The sequence below is a fragment of the Staurois parvus genome, unplaced genomic scaffold, assembly GCF_062004578.1.
Source record: "Staurois parvus isolate SC_StPar_1 unplaced genomic scaffold, SC_StPar_1.0 ptg000188l, whole genome shotgun sequence".
Lineage (NCBI taxonomy): Eukaryota > Metazoa > Chordata > Amphibia > Anura > Ranidae > Staurois > Staurois parvus.
In genome coordinates this window covers 24,880-45,273 of record NW_028317984.1, presented here as the reverse complement: position 1 = coordinate 45,273, position 20,394 = coordinate 24,880, and the positions used below count along the sequence as shown (strand labels likewise).

The 20,394-nt window shown below is 44.2% G+C and overlaps 1 protein-coding gene across 2 annotated transcripts in view; it reads right to left on the bottom strand.

The window, feature by feature from the left end:
* DEF6 (DEF6 guanine nucleotide exchange factor) overlaps positions 1–19,723 on the bottom strand; it is a 133,275-nt gene extending 113,552 nt beyond the window's left edge. For both annotated transcript variants that reach the window (XM_089677554.1, XM_089677555.1), the window contains exon 1: positions 19,336–19,723. In XM_089677554.1, the coding sequence (XP_089533680.1) occupies positions 19,336–19,431 (96 nt within the window). In that variant the 5' untranslated portion in view covers positions 19,432–19,723. The remainder of the gene's footprint in view (positions 1–19,335) is intronic.
* Positions 19,724–20,394: the final 671 nt, after the last annotated feature.

Genomic DNA, 20,394 nt, shown 5'->3' with positions numbered 1-20,394 from the left:
TTTGTGGTTTTTAAGGGCAGGACAGCTGTCAGCAACACATCCAATATCATCACACTGATTAGAGTCAAGGTTGGCTCACTCCTGGCTCCAATTAGCTCTGGGAGAAGTCATTAAGCTAGGGCCTCACATACTTTTTCCTCCCTGCACTGTGAATGTTTACATGTTATGTGCAATTAAACCATGGCAACATCTAATGTTTGTGTAGTATTATGTTCAGCAGACTGTGTTCTTCTATTGTTGTGACTTAGATGACGTTCAGAGCATATTTTATGCTCAATTCATGCAAAACTCCACGTAATCCCAAGGGGTTCACATACTTTTTCTTGCAACTGTATGATAGTCTCCTATTATAAACGAAACGAGCCCAAATCCTCAATTTTAAACCTCCACACACCATATTTCACTCAACTATCCCTTGCTAAACAATTCCCCTTTACATGGGAAAAAAATACCATCCCATATCTGGGAATCAAACTCTCTGCTACAACAGACCAACTATTTAATTTGAACCATAAAAAATTTCTTGAAACTATACCCCAAGAATTTGCCAACCTTTGTACATCAGAATTATCTAAAATAGGCAGAGTAGCGACACTAAAAATGCTCATCCTACCAAAAATTCTTTATATCTTTTGCACTCTCCCTATACCAATCCCCAATACTTTCTTCTCCAAATTTCAATCGATATTTACCAGATTCTTATGGAATTCCAAAAACCCTTGATGTACCATCAATTTTCTAATCAGACCACGCTCCAAAGGAGGCGCTAGCCTACCACACCTCAAATCTTACTATAATGCCACTCTCATGGACCAAATTTATTTTTAGTGGCACCCAACCAGAGAAAAATCCTGGTCCATAATGGAAACCTCACCCTTCCACTTAAATCACAACATCTACTCTTAACCACAATATTCCCACAAACCACATATCACTTAAAGCACCCATGCATCCAAGCCACTCTTCAAGCTTGGAAAGATCTTTTATCCACAGATTACGCAGATTCCAAACAACTCCATACCCCACTCAACATACTACACTCCATTACGCCCTCGTTAGATTTAACCCAGTGGGAAAAACAAAACATACATCACATATCAGATCTTTACAAAAATAACATCCTACACTCATTTCAATACCTCCACACCAAATTTAGCCTCCCGGCCGCTGAATATTTCACCTACCTACGAATCATTCACTGCATCCGAACGAACAAAATACCCCAAACCATAACAATGGCGGCTACGGCCTACACGTATTTCTCCAAACCGCATTACCCAAGTAAAAGCATCTCCACCATCTACAAATATTTAACAGACCTACAATTTACCTTAAAATCTACCTCTTTATCCAACTGGGAAAAAAGTCTAGCGGAAACCATCCCAACCCACTCATGGACTACTGCATTTAATTTACACTTACAAATCCTCTCACTGCAGCTCACACTGGGAATCTTATTTAAAATTACTTCATCAATGGTACCTAACCCCTGCCAGACTTGCCATTTTCTATCCAAAACACTCCCCTTCCTGTTGGAGACAATGCGGGGATGTAGGTTCCACTCTTCACATACTTTGGTCTTGCAAATCTATTAAATCCTTTTGGAATAGCGTATTCCAACTAATAGCCGAAATCTCCAAAATAATGATAAACCCCAATCCGGCACTTGCACTCCTAAATATTGGGATTAACAAATTCCCATATACCTCCCGTACCATCATGGTCCACATTCTTTTTGCAGCAAAACTAAACATAACCCGACTCTGGACTACCACCACAGCCCCTTCCTTTCAATCGCTAATCTCAGATCTTAACTTCCAATGCGAAATGGAAAAAAGACTGGCCACTAATAACTCCACCCAACATAAGTTTAATTCTCTATGGTCTAACTGGTTACAAAATCCTAACTGCTCCGTAAAACCCTGATACTGTACAAACAATCGCACAAACTATCCACGTCAGACAGGTACCTCTCCCTCATCCTCACACAACCTATCCTCCCCCCCTCCACTTCCCCCCCTATTACTCTCTCCTCTGTTTAATCCCCCTCAATACCTACTACACCTCCCTACGGTTCAGTCCACCCCAAGCATACCTCTGATGCTTATGCCGAACTATAGCTCCGACCCTAGCCAAAAGGTGGGGTAACTGTCTAATAAAGCTGTATTGTATGCATACATTCTAAACTGAACCAAATGTTTATCTCTGTTAAAATTTTTTCTTGAAAACCTTCAATAAAAATTTAAATTAAAAAATATCAAAAATAACCACAACCTGTCAAAATCGTTATCTTATTTACACTTGTAACAGCTACCCCCTGGCCTGGGGGTAATGTTTGTGAAAATATTTGGGGAAGGAGTAAGTAGAAACTGCAGTCTGATATTGTGGGCTGAAAGCGAGGCGTAGAAAGTAAAAGCACACTTACGTTTCTGGGGGGAATTGAAGCCCTGAACATTGTTTGACACAACTACAAATTTGGAAGTAGCCATCATGGTGGATAGAGAGCAGAGTAGCTAAATAACGCAGCAGAGGTCCAGGTCAACTCAAGTGCAACAGGCTTGGGTTGTCTGATGTCCAGAAAAACATGAAAAAACGGGAGGTAGAGTAGAAGGAAATAAAAAGAGAAGAAAAGGCTAGGATGGGCGCAACCACAAGGCCTACCGGAAAAGAATTGCTGCAGCAATCAGTGGCGGTGGACATATACACTGCCAGAGGTGAGGGTAACCTGAGCCGGCCGGGTGTGCATTGTATATCATGATAACATAAGAATGTTAAAGATGAAACTATTGTCTGACATTGAAACTATAGGGAAGGAGGGGAGGAGAAAAGAAAAAAGAAGAAAAAGGGGGGAGGGGAGTGCATGTAGCCATCCAGACATACACTTGCAGGCACACCTAGGTACACTTAGCAGGAAGGGGACAGAGAAGGTCACCGCCAATCCAAGGGGATTTTTAATAGGGTCTAGCCTTGTGCTAGATAGTGGGACAGGTGAGAACGTGGGCGGCCCAAGCAGCGAGGCTCCACTGAATTGCCCATGTAGTTTAGGGCAATGAAGATTTAGTCATTTTCAAGAGGGTCTCCATGGAGGGTGATGAACCCCCAACAATTAAACATACATCAACGTGTGCAATAGCAGACAGGAATGCAAGAGAAAAAAAAGAGGGAGGGGGAGTCCATGGACAATTGTAATGACCAGTATTACTATATAAATGTGGTTGTCCTCAAGCACCCTAATGATAGGCACAGAAGGTCCAAAAAAGGCAGACCAGCCTAAAGGAGCTCCTGTAGTAAAGCAGTGACTACAGAGTTTAATTCCTCTACGAATTCAGGGAGACCTCTGATCCAGAGGTTTCCTCTTCTGCTATGGTTCTCTAAGTCCTCACGTTTTGAAGCCAGATCCAGTTTGATCGTGTCAATATTTTGTTCATGGTTATTGATCACTTAGCGTCATCCATTTTGTGTTCTAGGTCATCAATATCAGACCCTATGTCCCTGATCTTAGTAGTGAGTTGTTCCGTAGCACTATTCAATTCCTGTTGGAGAAGGAGTTTGAATTTCTTAAGAAGGACCGAGTTTTGGACCACTACCATGGTGGGATCTGTTATGTAACAGAAAGGCTGTCATTGGAAGAGTCATCCAAGTGGAATATTAGTTCCTGAGAAGAGTGGAAGTTCAGGTGAAGGTTGTGGAGAAGCAATTTTGGACATAGGCCGTTTAGCCAGGGTAGCTGAAGTCTTGGAGGTGCTTGTGGGTGATTTGGCTGGTGTAGTAGAATATTTCCCCATGGTCCGAGGAAAACCAGGGATGCTGAAGCGAGGGGCTGTCCAGGTATAGTAATGTGTGAATATAGGTAGCTCCTGTAAGTGTCGAAGTCCACAGATCAATTCCAAGGAGGTCAGATTTACAGATGGTGGCTGGAGGAGCGCTAGAAGGGTGTCCAGTGTCTGAGTCTGGCGGAGCTGGAGTCAGGGAGTTGTGCTATGAAAACTGAGAAGATAAAGAATAAAAATTAATAGAAGGAAAAGCAAACAAAAAGGTCCCTGATACGGTCCCACAATGGGAAGGGCAGCACAGGATCTGATTGTGAGAATTAGGTATAGGGCTCCTTGCAGAATCCCGCAGTCAGTTGAAAAGCACAGGTGCCATTGTCCGCAGGGAATGTGGCCCCCCTGGACTAGTGGGGAGTAATAGATGAATAAGAGTATGAGCAACCATAAAGCAAAATATATGGTAAGTCTGTATTTGGAGCTGTCCCTGGCCGTGGTAAAGGATCCCAGTGCCACCGACAAGGAATACAGAAGCACTACTAGAGTGCTGTCGGCCTGTGGTAATTGCTTGCTTGGTTTCAATAGCAAAAATGGCCTCCGTTACGGGTCCAGGGAGGCTGCAGATTACTGTGGTGTCAAAGCTGTGCTCAAAATAAAACATTAGATAGGTTAATTTAATGCAGCCTGTTCAGTGGCTGTGTGGAATGTCCCTCAGCTTTGCCACAGGGAGTACTGACTACCCAGGGCTGGCATGGAGGCGGGTGGCAAATATGTCGGAGGATCGGTCTCGCTGTGATGGTTCAGGCTGCAAGCGCCAAATGCAGTCTGGGAGCCTGTTGGGGGACAAAGTGAGGGACTAAGGTGGGTCTGATGTCAGTGCAGGCTGTCATTAGGTCTGTGGAGCGGGGGCAGATGTGATGTACTCACGCTTGCTTCGGAGCACATGGTGCGGGATCCCGCTGGTGGCACAGGTACAACGATCAAAAGACGGTGATGCAGCGGTCCTGGCCTGTGAAGTGCCCTGGGTAAGACCGCGGAATATCAAGGAGGCTGAAGGTCGGATATGGTGTGTCAGGCTCGATGCTGGCAGATGCTAGGAATTATTGAATGCCCGGGCGGTGAGGAGCCGGTCTAATGTGTGGCCATCTTCGTCAGCTGCTCAACAGTGCCCCAGAACTTTTGAAATATATATGAGTTGTGTACTTGGTGTAACGCTAAATGGTTGGATTTTAAACACTGAATATTAAAACATAAGGATTTTTATTTATTTTAATGTTATGTTATATATTTATTAATTATGATTGATTGATTAATGTACACTCACTGAACTTAATGGTTGGAGCAACATAGATACATAGCATCTGGATATATATCTGTTTAACAAAGTGTCCTAACACTTATATCTGAGAATCTCCATATTGGAGCACATATAGCAATAGAAAATCAGAAATGCTGTATAAACTGTACACTTTAAACATTTGTTGATAAGATATGGCTGGAGATAAACATGTACAACTAACGTAGGAGGATTTTGTATAATCTCTGTGTAATTCCTGAGGCCAGTCACTTCACTGGGTATATGTAAGGGTTTACTACCACTTTAAAAACTGAAAAATCAGCACAAGGGACATAACCTAGAGTCAGCATGGTGTTTTCTTTTGAATAATTCCTCTTCTTTTAGCAGAAATGCTCCTTCATCCATGCCCCTCTTCCCCCGCTGCCATAATCTTTTGGTGCAGCAGGGGTTAATATAACTAAAGGGCTGTCACAGGCTTTCATCAACAGTGGCCAACTATGCAGGCCCTTTCTGCCTAGCTGCATCATTCTCAAACAGCAGCTGCTCTGCCTGCCACCCCCCCCCCCAATCCATTCACAGAGGGCTTTGGGGTCAATTCCCTAAGAGAAAAATACCACATGCATTTGTGAGTTACAATAACTCATGGCATGTTTATCTCAAAAGTAGCTGATTCACTAATAAATACGTATTATTTACAAAATATTTATGTTTTGTGATAATTATCACCTAAATTTTGCATTATTTTTGGCATTTTTAAAATTTAATTTTATGTTTACATGCTAACACTTCACTAGAGAAAGATACAGTAGTTCTGTAATGAAGGCACACCAAAATATGAAACTGCGAGAACATTTTCTAGTATTTTTTTATTTGCAGATCTCCCTCTGATGAAATGTTACAATTTATTTTCCTTCCTGAGCTCAAGTCAGAACATTTCCACACTGACACTTTGTATGCTTTTAACTTACTGGCCAGTGCAGAGTTCCTCTCATTGTTATTTTGTACATTGCTAAAATAGCGACTGCCTACTGGCAAGTGATAAATAACGAATGTGTGTTCTTTAGTGAATTGACTTTTAATGATTTATCTATTCTTTTGCGCTATTTATCTCACATTCGATACATTACTTTGATTAATTTTTTTTTTATCCCATGAGATATTACCAAAAAAATGGATCCTGTGACGTTCATATCACATGCAGAATCCTTTAGTGAATTAACCCCTTTGTATTTTGTAAATGGATGCACATAAAACCAAGCACTCTATGAATCCTCAGGGGGGCATGCAGAGTGGTTGCTGTGAATCTGCAGCTGTTGGTGCTGAGACCAGGAGGTCCAGTGTCAAAGCATCGAAAGTATAGTGATAGCTTTGCTCCCAGCACTCAGTAAAAATCTAAATTGTAAATTAAAGAGATAACTCTGCAAGGTGGTATGTACCTTGTTGGACTAAACCCCTAGTAATCCAGCACATTGTACACAAGGTGATCAAGAATTGTTTACTTTATTAATAGAGAAGAGCAACCAGCCTTGGAGCACAGGAAGGATTCTCAGCATAACACACTGATTGTCTGAATACATGAACAGTTACTTCATCTGATTGGATGCATCTTTGATTGTTAGATCAACAATTGAGAAGCAGGGAGGTACTGACAGTGCCACCCACAGGTCATATTTCATCCAATTCTGGAATCGACTGAAATTCGAGTCATGCATGGTCAGTTTTAGTCTCTACTTAGGGTCCTATTAACTGACCTTCCTCCCAAGGTCACTCTGCTTACAATGTAAGGCTTCATTCATGGGGATTGCAAAGCCAGTATGGTGTGAAAGAGCTGTTTGTTTATGTGGCTTTAACTGCCTGGCGCTGTTTGCAGGCAGCCTATGTTACTGAATGGGAATGCAGCAGCTGTACAGATACATTCACCACATTCTAATTTGACAGGCGTTCAGGGGTGGGTGAGCAGCTCCATCTACGTTAACTAACTGCTCATCAATGCTGTACGGGCTTCAGCACCCATATGAATGAGATCTAAGCTACTCCGCCCCCTTTGCTTCCTACTTAGTAAGTTACAACAAAGCTGTAGTAAATGTAAAATGCATTTTAATTTTTTTAGTTAAAGTGCTTCTAAAGGCTTCTGTGTGCAGCCCTCCCAGCCCCCCTAACGTATACCTGAGCCCCATCCCAATCCAGCAATGTCCACGAGAGCCTCGGTTCTCTGGGGCTCTCACTCCTGATATGCTGAGGCACCAGCAGGAGCCACTGGCTCCTGCTGCTGTCAATCACAGTCAGTGAGCCAATCAGGAGAGGGAGGGGTAGGGCTGAGCTATGGCTCTGTTTGTGGATGGACATGTAGAGGCATGGCTCAGGAGCATGGCTGTTCAGGTGCTCCCATAGCAAGCTGCTTGCTGTAGGAGCACCCAACAGGAAGGAGGGGTCATGAGCACCAGCACGGACCCCAAGAAGAGGAGGATCTGCAATGTGCAAAACCACAGCACAAAACAGGTAACTATGACACGTTTTTTTTTTCTTTTTCCAAAAAAAGCAAGACTTTAATATCAATTTAATATTAAAGACCAAATAAACTTTTATATTATATAAATACATTCCAGATGCAGCAAAATGTAATGTGTGTAAAGTCTTACAGTGTGTTTTCCTTAGAAAGCTGCCACAGCCCAGACTATAATATGGGACCTTTAATTAGTTCCTTCTTAATGTCATTAATACTATGTATATTTCCCATGCTGGAGGTTAAGTACTGTATATGATATTGTTACCTTATATTGTTTTCTTTTCTTGAAAAGGTAATAAAAACGATTGAAACAGAAAGCAGCCACAGCCCAAGTAAAAAAGCCTGTCCTCTTCCAGCATGCTGCAAGGAAGGAAGCCTGCTCTCCATGTAAAAGCAGTGGTCTCTTTGCAGATGTCTGCCACACCCTTCTGCGAATGGGTGTTCTCTCTTTTTATTTGGATAGACCTTTTTAAATTTGATAGCTCACAAATGACTTTTGAAAATTTTAAAAAACCTACTTTCCCCCGCTTTTTCACAAGTACTACAGGGCAGCACAGCTGACACAATTACTGTATATCAAATTTATTTCAACCTCTACAAAGCAAAATGGATCTCATTGGAAGCACAAGCCTGTATACCCCTGCCCCTAAATCTTTTAATATAGACTTTATTTACAAAACATCAAGCGACACTTTGTCCTCTTTCACACTCTATGCCTCTTTGAGAGTTCTGCAAATTAACACCCCTGAGATCTCTGCACACACTGGTAACACTAATTTTTAATAACCCAGAAATACTTTCTGGTTTGCAGTCTCAACAGTTTTAATGGTGGATGGAAAATATACTGTACCGCATAGGATACTTTTTGGACAGCAATGGTATTAGAAAGGTGAACTATTACCTTCAACAATATTAAATGCCACAATCTGAACACTTCCACTTCTGCCAAATCTAACACTTTCTTATATCCTTGCAAAGGAGGGCTGAGGATCTCTCACTACATATGGCCTTTGAAACCAGAGGTCTGAAGTGAGTAACTCAAAGGGGTGGTATATCGTTTCTGTATTGACAATTGGTTAGTTCCCCTCAGAGACTCTTGTATAGACTCACAAGGGAAAAAGACTTGGAGACTGAGATCACAGTGAAGATCACATGAAGACGATATAAATGATTATATCATAAAATAAAGAAAATGTTCATAAAGTGACAGTTTGTGCTAGGGTGCCAATCACAGCTGTTGATTACTTCAATATTCAGGGATGTGCCCAAAAGTGTGGTAAAAATACGCACTCACCAGATGCGTATTATAAATACGCATGTAATATGCATAACCAGAGGTCCCCTTTAAGGATGGATGAGGTAAACCGGGTACAGAATCTCCTCCCTCTGGATGGTATACAGCCAACGGATGTCTCCTGGATACACCATGAACTATTCCTACCAGAGGTCCCTTTTAAGTGCTTGCAGCCTGAGATTGAAACTCCCTCCTCTGGGTCCTGTTGGATACTGCAGCTAGCTTCCAGGCTGGGCTCTGCAAATTAATTAGCTCAACAGGGAGCCAGACAGTGCAGTATTGTAAAGGTAAGGTTTATTAATATCCACGTGGTAAATGTAATACAAATGGTAAAACAACAGGTGCTGGTATGCAGTGCTGTATGAAGGGACTGACCGTTCACTGAGCAAGATGGCTGGCAGACCTTCACGAGGCTCCAGCGGCGTGACGTCACGGCGTATTGGCTCCTCCTTGACATTGGCAATTCTTCTGAAGAAGTGCGTGGCACAAAACGCGTCAAAGCGGAGCCAATACGCCGTGATGTCACGCCGCCGGAGCCTCGTGAAGGTCCAGGGGCCATCTTGCTTAGTGGATGGTCAGTCCCTTCATACAGCACTGCATACCAGCACCTGTTATTTTACCATTTGTATTACATTTACCACGTGGATATTAATAAACCTTACCTTTACAATACTGCACTATGGGCAATCTTCTGTCTGGCTCCCTGTTGAGCTAATTAATTTGCAGAGCCCAGCCTGGAAGCTAACTGCAGTATCCCACAGGACCCAGAGGAGGGAGTTTCCATCTAAGGCTGCAGACACCCATCCATGCTTAAAGGGGACCTCTGGTAGGAATAGTTCCTTGTGTATCCAGGAGACATCCGTTGGCTGTATACCATCCAGAGGGAGGAGATTCCGAACCCGGTTTACCTCATCCATCCTTAAAGGGGACCTCTGGTTATACATATTACATGCATATTTTTAATACGCATCTGGTCAGTGCGTATCTTTACCACACTTTTGGGCACATCACTGAATGTTGAAGTAATCAACAGCTTTGATTGGCACCCTAGCACGAAATGTCACTTTATGAACATTTCCTTTATATTATGATATATTCACTTATACCTATTTTAACGGACATAACTTGATTTATTGTAGATTATAGCACTGCACCTTTCAGTTCATAAATTTGAGGTTTTATCTGGTTACCTTAGTGTGAAATAGCAGCTATTTTTGAGCGCTCACTGATCCCTACTTTTTACATGAAGATGGGAATGCATGGAACTCTAGAATATATAAGGGTATCATGAACATCCACTTAATAGAAGCTAAATACAAGGTCTTGTCATGTTGGTACCTAGCTGTCCAGAATGTATCCTGTGTTAACCGCCATGTGTTTTCAAGGATGTGGCCAGGAGGGTACGATGTTTAACACCTGGTGGACTTGCCCTAAGATTAGTAAGAGTGCACACTACTCGGTAACAATTATCAATGTGCCTAAAAAAGCTCAAGTAGCTCTTCTAAATGAACAAGCCGACAACATTATCAAGCACTTGCAGACTCTTATTTTTTATATGTTTTACGCAAAATATCTGTTGCTACTGCTGTGGTCGCCCTAGCTGTAATGAAGCGTTAGCTTACCTGGGTCATGCTACATGAAAAACTGGTAAGCATCCTAAATAAACATGCTAAATTCGAAAGAGTATGGGATCCTTGGCTACACTGCTTACAATGTCCTTCCTAGTATCTGTTGTATGACGTGTAGGGAGCGCAGAGTCCTGGTCAGATGTCTTTATGTCAACAACAAATAAATATTCATAGCTCACTTACCAGCCAGCCTGCAACAAACCGAATTACCCTGTCTACTTAAAACAAGGGCCCCCCTCCTCTCCGCCTTGTTCCCCAGTTCTCTTTCCCTTCCCCCTCAACGGTTTGCCCATATACTTATTTAAAATTGGTGAACCCCACTTTCTATGCTTTATATGTTAATGACCCAAGTATATTTCACTGCTCCGTTCAGAGTTTACTTATACTATGGTATTATATGCCGTGTACTACCTCCTTAGCCCTTATTGATGGCAACTGTCTAATTGCCATCAATGCTTTTTATAGCTTTGTACTGAATTTGTCTGTGCCATCAACCATTTATTTTTGTGTCTACTTGTAATTTCTTGTAGCCATTCAATAAACTTACAGTTAAAAAAAACATGTTATGATTTGCTCTTGGTAGATGCCTAATGACTGCTAAACTTAATACATATGCTACATTAGGGACTATTCCTGTGGAGTACTATATTAGGTAAGGGAAGACCCCCATATACCTGCCAACATCCCTGTTTAAGAAATATACAAAAATGGATTCCCCTGTATAGATGGGACTTTCAAGGCAGAAACACCATATATTAAAAGTACAATACTCTATTTAATTATCATCATAAAAGTTTTTTTCTTATATTAAAAAATTGTCCATTACAATTTATTAGTACAAAATCATGATACATAACAATAAGATTTTACATGTTTACAAAGATCCAAAGATCAATATCCAACGCATTTCAGAGACTATGGCTCCTTCTTCAGGGTAACTTGTTTAAACAGTGCAGTCTAGTATTTATTAAAACCTACACTGATTAAAATGTGTTAAGGAGATCATCTTCCAAAAGGATTTCCACAAAAAAAACAACTTGCACATTTAGTGGGAAGAGGAAGGAGGTCTCCAACTCATATTGCAGCCACATGCAACGTACACTGAGATTGCCTGTACCCAAAAAGATGAAAGGGGAAATGGATGGGGAGAAAGATGCTCCCCAGAACTTGAGGATAATCCTTATCCACTGTGCAGTGACCCCTACTACTCTGGACAATTTTTTAATATAAGAAAAAACTTTTATGATAATAATGGAATAAAGAGTATTGTACTTTTAATATATGGTGTTTCTGCCTTGAAAGTCCCATCTATATGGGGAGAATCCATTTTTGTCTTTTCTTGTTGAGGGGATGATTATACTTTTTCTCCCTCTTATGAATCTCTCTATGACTTCTTCGGATACATTTGTATTTCTCAGGAAACCAGCCTGTATATCTCAAGATGATTGTTTTGGGAACCTTTTGCTTATTGACAACTGAGCAGTTAGAATGTTTTCTGTCATACTTTGTACTCATGTGTTTCTATTGAATATCCTGTATACAACTCATGCTGTGCAGACATGAGGACACTGAACACATTGTTCGTTTACTCGTAAGTTTATTTTCTTTGTACCCCATAAAAATTATTGCAAAGCAAAAACCTTTCAGTCAATAAATCTCTTTAGCTGGCCACACATGTTACAACCTGATTGCGCAATTGTTTTTAGAATATTCTGAGAATTTTCATAAGACTTTTCCTAAGAATTTTAGTTCCAAATTCTATCCATCTAAGGCTAACTTAAGAGTCCATCTAAACAATCCACTCAAATTATATCCAATTATTTAAGCCCCCACACTGCATAATTAATAGAAAATAAAAACCAATGGAGATTGAATAGTCACATTTCAACACATATGGCCAGTGGGAAGCCATACATGGCCCTATGTCGGCTACCCATCCTCATTTGGGATCCACTCTTAACTAACAGGTGTTAGCACCACTAAAAGTTTTCTTCCTTTTTTACCACTGGAAAAATACAGTACACATTGGCATGGTATGTCTGCTTCTATCCATGTATATGCCACATTGTTTTTTTTTCAATAAAATAATTGGTAAATAATAAATACAGTACATATTGGACTTTTAGTTGCAAATAGAAAATAATATTAATTCCCATCAATCAGAAAAGATTGTTATCATATCAATACTTGTCCTAGTTGTCGTAAGAGATGCTCAGAATGCACCCATTGCTTGTAGATGCTAGGCCATGTATGGCTACCCTTAAGCCTTATGAACTGGCTAGAACCTGCATAGTGAGTAGCTCTGTTGACTGTTTCCCACCCAACATCCTTAGACTTGAAAAATCTAAGCAGCCAGGTGGAAATTTGTCAACTAATCAGTGTCTGCAACCATTCAGATGTAGCCTCTGCTTGGGTGTTGTGACTGCCAACGGTGCCAGAGTCGAAAATACACTGCTCAAAAAAATTAAAGGAACACTTTTTAATCAGAGTATAGCATCAAGTCAATTAAACTCCTGGGATATTGATCTGGTCAGTTAAGTAGTGGAGGGGGTTGTTAATCTGTTTCAGCTGCTTTGGTGTTCATGAAATTAGCAACAGGTGCACTAGATGGGCAACAATGAGACAACCCCCAAAACAGGAATGATTTTACAGGTGGAGGCCACTGACATTTTTTCCCTACTCATTTTTCTGACTGTTTTTCACTAGTTCTATTTGGCTAGGGTCAGAGTCACTACTGATAGCATAGGGCCCTACAGAGGTTGCACAGGCAGTCCAACTCCTCCAGGATGGCACATCAATCCACTGGTAGACTTACGCGCTCCTGTACATCCCGCTCCCATGCCACCTTTCTCACCCTTCTTCTCCTAACAGCGGGGGACATCTCCCCAAACCCTGGTCCTCCACCACCTCGCTCACCCACAAGGCACCCTCCTACTTCCACGAACTGCCACAACCCCCTCAACCTAGTACCTGTCCCTCTGCTCCCCAAAAACAACCCCCCCCCGTTTTCCTGTGCACTCCTGAACGCCCGATCAGTTTGCAACAAACTCACCGCCATCCACGACCTCTTTGTTTCCCGCTCCCTCAACCTCCTAGCGATTACTGAAACCTGGATCCAAGCCACTGACTCTACCTCCCCAGCGGCACTCTCCTATGGAGGTCTCATCTGGACCCACTCACCCAGACCCAGCAGTCGGAAAGGTGGTGGGGTTGGTATGCTCCTGTCACCGCTGAGCACCTTCCAAGTCCTCCCAAACCCCCCTCCCTATCCTTCTCCTCCTTTGAGGCCCACTGCATCCGACTATTCTCTCCAATCCCTCTGAGGATTGCTGTTATCTACTGGCCTCCTGGACCCGTGTCCCGCTTCCTCAACGACTTCTCCGCCTGGCTACCCTTCTTTCTCTCCTCCGAGCTACCCACCATCATCCTTGGAGACTTCAACATCCCTATCAACATTATTAACCCGACTACATCCCAACTCCTCCACTTAACCTCTTCTTTTGCACTCGCACAGTGCATACTGTCCAACACCCACTCCCGACGGGAACACCTTGGACCTTGTTTTCTCTCATCTCTGCACTCCCCACAACCTCACAAACACCCCCTTTCCTCTCTCCAACCACAACCTTATTACCTTCTCCGTCTCCTCATCCTCAAACACCTACCCCTCCAAATGTCAAACTATCACCAGCTGAAACCTCCGAAACTTGAACCCTGCCCCATTCCAATCTGCAGCTGACCAACTGTACGACAGTATCTTTCCCCTGTCCTGCCCTGACCGGGCCACTACTTTTTATAACAACTCGCTGTCAGCCGCTCTAGACTCGTTAGGGCCTCTAACCACATGAATCATTAGACCCCGACCGCTTCAACCCTGGCAGACTGACAAAGCTGGAGTGACTATGGCACAAAACCAGATCCCAACAAGTGTTCACCCGATATAAATCCGCCTTCCTCACCTACACTTCCTCCCTCCACGCTGCCAAGCAAGCCTACTTTGTGACCCTCATCAATACCCTCTCCTCCAGTCCTCTCCGGCTCTTCTCTACGTTTAACTCTCTGCTCTCTCCGCCCCCACCCCCACCCTCTACCTCACTCACCGCTCACCGCTTGCCAATCACTTCAAAAACAAGATCGACACAATTCGTAGGGACAACGCCACCACTCAGACTTCCACCCCACCTAGCATCCCTAATACGAAAACCCCGTCAACTCCCCTCTCCTTCAACCTCGCCATTGTCTAGAACTCCACCCCACCTAACACTCCCCACACAAAAACCCCCTCAACACTCCTCTCCTTCGACCTCGCCACTGACCAGACCTCAATCCCACCTAACATTCCTCACACTAAAAACCCCCTCAAAACTTCACTCCTTCGACCTTGTTACCAGAAGAGGTCACTAAGGTCTTCTCTGAAGCCCGCCTCACAACCTGCCCCCTTGACCCTGTCCCCACATCTCCTACGATCACCCTCCTTCTCCATCCTACGCACCCTCACTCACATCTTTAATCTCTCCCTCTCTGCTAGCGCTTTCCCCTCCCCTCTGAAGCACGCGCACATCACTCCCATACTTAAAAAACTCTCCCTGGATCCCACCGACCTGAACAACCTTAGACCCATCTCCCTGCTGCCATTTACATCCAAACTCCTTGAGCGCTTAGTCTATAATCACCTGAGTTCCCACCTCACCGACAACCTCCTTGATCCCCTACACTCCACCGAAACTGCCCTACTCAAACTCACCAACGACCTGCTAACCGCCAAAGCTAATGGCCACTATTCAGTGCTCCTACTCCTCGACCTCTCCGTGGCTTTCGACACAGTTGACCACCCCCTCCTCCTCAAAAAACTACACTCTTGGCCTCAGAGACTCCGCTCTCTCCTGGCTCTCTTCCTATCTATCACAGCGCTCCTTCAGTGTTACCTATAAAGGTACCACCTCCCCCTCACTCCCCCTCTCTGTTGGGGTCCCTCAAGGTTCTGTCCTAGGGCCCCTTCTCTTCTCCATCTACACCTCCTCCCTTGGCCAACTGATACACTCTCAAGGCTCCAACTACCATCTCTATGCCGATGACATAAAAATCTATCTCTCTACCCCTCACCCCCTCAGTCTCTGCCCGAATCACTAGCCTACTGAACGACATATCGGATTGGATGTCACTCCACTTCCTCAAATCAAACCTTTCCAAAACCGAGCTCCTAGTTTTCCCCCCAGCCCGCGCCCCCCCCCCCGACTTCTCCATCACGTCCAACAACGCCACCATCAGTCCCACTCCGCAAGCCAGAGTACTAGGTGTCATCTTAGACTCCAACCTGTCTTTCCAACCCCAGGTCCAATCACTGAAAAAACTCATGTAGACTCCACCTCCGCAACATCTCCAAAATACGTCCGTTCCTAACCCCGGAAACTACTAAGCAACTCATTCACTCCCTTATCATATCACGACTCGACTACTGTAACTCCCTCCTCACCGGCTTACCTCACCACAGGCTATCCCCGCTTCATTCTATCCTGAATACTGCGGCCAGACTCATCCACCTTACTAACCACTCCGTATCTGCCACCCCCCTCTGCCAATCCCTCCCCTGGCTTCCGATTGCCCAACGGATAAAATTCAAAATGCTAACATTGACGTACAAAGCTGTTCATAACACTGCCCCAAACTACATCACTGACCTGATATTCAAATACTACCCTAAACGTACTCTCCGCTCCTCACAAGACCTCCTACTCTCTAGTTCCCTGGTCTCCTCCTCCCATGCCCGTCTCCAGGACTTCTCCGGGGCTTCCCCCATCCTCTGGAACTCCCTACCCCAATCCAGACTATCACCTACCCTCCTCTCCTTTAGACGCACCCTGAAGACTCATCTCTTCAGGGAAGCCTATCCCGCCCTCAGCTAATTGCCGATCTCCTCCACTCTTCCTACCACTCCATCCCCCACAGCTATTTCCTCCTGTACCACTATCCCCTCCCTCCTAGAGTGTAAGCTCCAAGGAGCAGGGCCCTCAAACCCCTCGTGTATCGTTGGCACTATATAAATACTGTATAATAATAATAATAATCAATACGTGCCATTGCCAGAAGGTTTGCTCTGTCTATAAGCACAGTCTCAAGAGCATGGAGGAGATTCCAGGAGACAGGCGGTTACTCTAGGAGAGCTGGACAGGACCGTAGAAGGTCCTTAACCCATCAGCAGGACTAGTATTTGCTTCTTTGTGCAAGGAGGAACAAGATGAGTACTGCCAAAGCCCTACAAAATTACCTCCAGCAGGCCACTGGTGTGAATGTCTCTGACAAGACAATCAGAAACAGACTTCATGAGTGTGGCCTGAGGGCCCGACATCCTCTAGGGGGTCCTGTGCTCAATGTTATGCTGCCTGTAACATTGTTCAGCCTGAGGAGGCATATCCATGGAGAGATGCACAGACCTGTACAGGCTAGACAATGGCACCCTCACTGCCATTAGGTATTGAGATGAAATCCTTGGACCCATTGTCAGACCTGTGCAGTGGGTCCTGGGTTCCTCCTGGTGCATGACAATAACCGGTCTCATGTGACAAGAGTAGCAGGCAGTTCTTGGAGGATGAAGGAATTGATACCATTGAATGGCCCCCACGCTCACCTGACCTAAATCCAATAGAACACCTCTGGGATACCATGTTTCAGTCCATCTGACTCTGGTCAGGTTGCGCCTCAGACTGTCCAGGAGATCAGTGATGCCCTGGTCCAGATCTGGGAGGAAATACCCTAGGACACCATCCATCATCTCATTAGGAGCATGCCCCGATGTTGTCAGGCATGCATACAAGCACGTGAGAGCCATACAAACTACTGAGTACCATTTTGAGTTGCTGCAATGAAATTTCAGCAAAATAGACTAGCCTGCTGCATCATTTTTTCACTTTGATTTTCAGGGTGTCTTTGAATTCAGTCCTCTGTAGGTTGATCATTTTCTTTTCCATCAAATGATGGGTCATCCTTGCATTCCTAACACATTACCCAGTCCATATCAGTATAGATATCCAGCATTATTATTATTATTATACAGGATTTATATAGCGCCAACAGTTTGCTCAGTGCTTTACAATACTAAGGGAGACAATGCAGCAACAATACAGCTCAATACAAGAGGGTTAGGAGGGCCCTGCTCCTTTGAGCTTAAAATCTAAGAGGGAGGGCATGATATTCTTCCCCATTGAGATCTGATATGTTTTCAAAGTGTTCCTGTAATTTTTTTGAGCAGTGTACAATAGCTACCAATTCATCCATACCTTAGGTACAGAAGGAACCTGGAAGCAAGCAGTCACCAAATCAGCTCTCAGTCAGCCATGGCCAGGGCATTCTCTGCCCCACACAACCACCATTTGTGACTACATGAACATATGAGGTGAACGACATTGTCCACATATGGCCAGGTGGCTGAGAATGCTCTTGCTGTGGCTGATCTGGAACTTATGGTGAGAAAGACAACTTTCTTCTAGGTGAGGTCCAAATCCATGCTTATCTGTAATTGCTAACAAGATTATGCAGCATCTGTACCAGTGATGGATTGACATTTTGCTGCATCTGTCTACAGGGGAAGCATTCCATAGAGACAGGCAGGCAGCCTTTTTAGCAATCCTGCCTGGTGATTTGTCTCTAGAGGTCCATTCACCATCACTGAACCTGTTCCTGGTAAAGAACTTGCCAATGTTTACATAACTACTAATCAATTTTGTGTGGGCTGACCAATGGATACCTACAAGTTCAACCAGGTTGCCAGCAGACACTATACACCTTCAATAAGGCTAGGTTCACACCTGTGCAGGTGGTTGCTGCTGCAGAACTCCCACCTCTTCCCGCAGCTGCAACCACCCGTACAGTGAAATGCAGGAGATGTGGACGGTGCCATTAATCTTAATGACACGCTGCCCGCACTGGAAATCGGTACTGCACTATACTTTCAAAAATAGCGCAGGGACCTTTTCCCTGCGTTTCATGAGGCACCATAACCTATTCAAATGAATTGGCTGCTGTACCTGAGTAAACCGCGGCGCGCACAGCCACATATTTGTGCACCCATGGTAAATGATTGATTTCTTTTCCAATCGATCTCTCCTGATTAGAATAATCGATCTATAGTCAATAACCCATGTGATCAATATGCCATACCTGGAGATGTGTATTTCAATTGATAGTTAAGATAAGATTGTAACCAGGGGCGGACTGACCATTTGGAAACTCAGGCAATGCCGGAGGGCCCAGGCTCAGTAGGGGGCCCCAAGAGATGCCCCTGGTACCTTTTTCATAGGCTTTTTTGAGTTTGGGCAAGGACACAGGGGCCCCATGATCCCCTATTGCCCGGGTGCCCCATAAGTTGTCAGTCCGTCCCTGATTGTAACTTAGGATAGTAGGCCATCAATAGCATCTCTGTCTCTACCATGTCATCTCATAATCCGATTGTTCAAAATGATTATATTCATGAATTCACTGCTGCAGATCAATGAAAAACCATTGATAATTTTCCGCCCTGGCTGATCGACTGCATTTGATCTTGTTGAACTGAGTCTAAATCGATTGGAAAGGAAACTTATGGATATTCAATACTTTGCAAATTCGATCGTTTTGAAGAAATTGTAGATGGATTGGATAATAAAGAAAGAAAAGTGACAAGCACAGCTATACTACATTTTTAAGACATATGTCTCCTTTGAGGACAGTTACTGACTGAATAAAATGACTGAATTGATGAGTCAGTGTTTTGCTCAGCCAGTTGCTGAACTCTGTGAGTATAATAGACAGGTATACAGACATAGAAGATGGCAGTCCGAGGAGCCTCCTTAGTAGAGCAGTGCACTAACCTTCAGCTGGGACTTGGACACTTTGCCGCTCTTCTCGGTGTCGAGCGAAGTGAAGGCATACCACACGGACTTCAGCAGCTCGCTCCTCAGGGACATCCTCCGTCCTCACCCCTGACTACACACAGCCAACTCTACTCCGCTCTATATACCCGTACAGCTGTGCTCATCACACGACACTGCCATGCACTCAGCACACATCTGCCATTAACACGCTACTCGCTAAACTTTACCTACGGACACAGTCAGATATATGTCCTCTATACAGCCCTCACACAACCCGCCACACTCGGCTACACTGCACTCTCTGTTCTGTTCAATGGCGCGCTCCGCTAGACTCGCTACAACACGCTCTGCTGCACAGGAGACCGCAGCCTCAGGCACACTCACATCACCACACTCCGTTCAGACACTGCTACAGCCACCACTTCCTGCTGACAAAGCCACCCAATCACACGAAATGCTCTCATCACCGCAACTACTGGGCACAGTGACATCATGTATGCTTAGGAGATTTATACCTTACCGAAAACTAGAGAAACTTGTGTATACCATAGCATGTACAGAGGAGATATATACCTTATAGAGGTGATATACTGTATGCCTCACTGTATATAGGGGATGCGTAGCCTGTATAGGAGATCTACTGTGCGCCACGCCGTATATAGGGGATGCGTAGCCTGTATAGGAGATCTACTGTGCGCCACGCCGTATATAGGGGATGCGTAGCCTGTATAGGAGATCTACTGTGCGCCACGCCGTATATAGGGGATGCGTAGCCTGTATAGGAGATCTACTGTGCGCCACGCCGTATATAGGGGATGCGTAGCCTGTATAGGAGATCTACTGTGCGCCACGCCGTATATAGGGGATGCGTAGCATGTATAGGAGATCTACTGTGCGCCACGCCGTATATAGGGGATGCGTAGCCTGTATAGGAGATCTACTGTGCGCCACGCCGTATATAAGGGATGCGTAGCCTGTATAGGAGATCTACTGTGCGCCACGCCGTATATAGGGGATGCGTAGCCTGTATAGGAGATCTACTGTGCGCCACGCCGT